Source organism: Arachis ipaensis, chromosome B09 (genome assembly GCF_000816755.2).
Source record: "Arachis ipaensis cultivar K30076 chromosome B09, Araip1.1, whole genome shotgun sequence".
In the NCBI taxonomy this organism is placed as follows: domain Eukaryota; kingdom Viridiplantae; phylum Streptophyta; class Magnoliopsida; order Fabales; family Fabaceae; genus Arachis; species Arachis ipaensis.
In genome coordinates, this window is record NC_029793.2 from 53,836,378 (window position 1) to 53,837,191 (window position 814).

Here is an 814-nt window from a genome sequence, read left to right on the forward strand (position 1 = left end):
CAGAGAGTAGCATTGGCGGTGGGTGGTTCTGTGATGTAATAATATGTGTACATTGAAATGTTTGTGTGTGCCGTTGGAGTAGAAAGAAATGAAGGAAAGGTTATGGGCTTGGCCCATCATTGTTGTTTGTTTTTTTTTTTAATTAGACCCTACAATCTCCCCACCGTAAAAAATTCGATCCCCGAATTTCAAACGCGAAAATACCTTAAGTTTCGAACAAATACGGATATTTGTCGCGCATTACATTCTCAGGTTCCCAGGTTGCTTCTTTCCCCAAATGGTTCTTCAAGACTACTTTTATAGAGGCTACTTCTTTTGAACGTAACTTCCTTATTTGTTGATCAATTATAGCAATAGGTTTTTCTTCAAATGATAAATCTTCTTTCAACTCCACTGATTGGGGACTAAGTACATGAGCTGGATCATGAAGATATTTACGTAACATAGACACGTGAAATACTGGATGAATCATAGACAAATCAGGTGGTAGTGCCAAGTGATACGCCACTATGCCTATTCGTTCCAAGATCTCAAAAGGACCAATACAGCGAGGACTAAGCTTACCCTTTTTGCCAAACCTCATCACACCTTTCATAGGTGACACTCGGAGAAAAACTTGATCACCCACAGAAAATTCTAAGTTACGTCTCTTATAATCAGCGTAGGCCTTTGATTAGCGGACATTTTATACACTTTTTGGAGTTAATTTCATATAGTTTTTAGTATGTTTTAGTTAGTTTTTAGTTTATTTTCATTAGCTTTTAGGAAAAATTCATATTTCTGGACTTTACTATGAGTTGTGTATTTTTTTGTA

At 36.5% G+C, this 814-nt stretch overlaps 1 protein-coding gene across 1 annotated transcript; it reads right to left on the reverse strand.

The window, feature by feature from the left end:
• LOC110266848 lies at nucleotides 206–595 on the reverse strand. Its single transcript, XM_021111887.1, has one exon. The coding sequence runs from the start codon at nucleotides 593–595 to the stop codon at nucleotides 206–208; it is 390 nt and encodes a 129-aa protein (XP_020967546.1).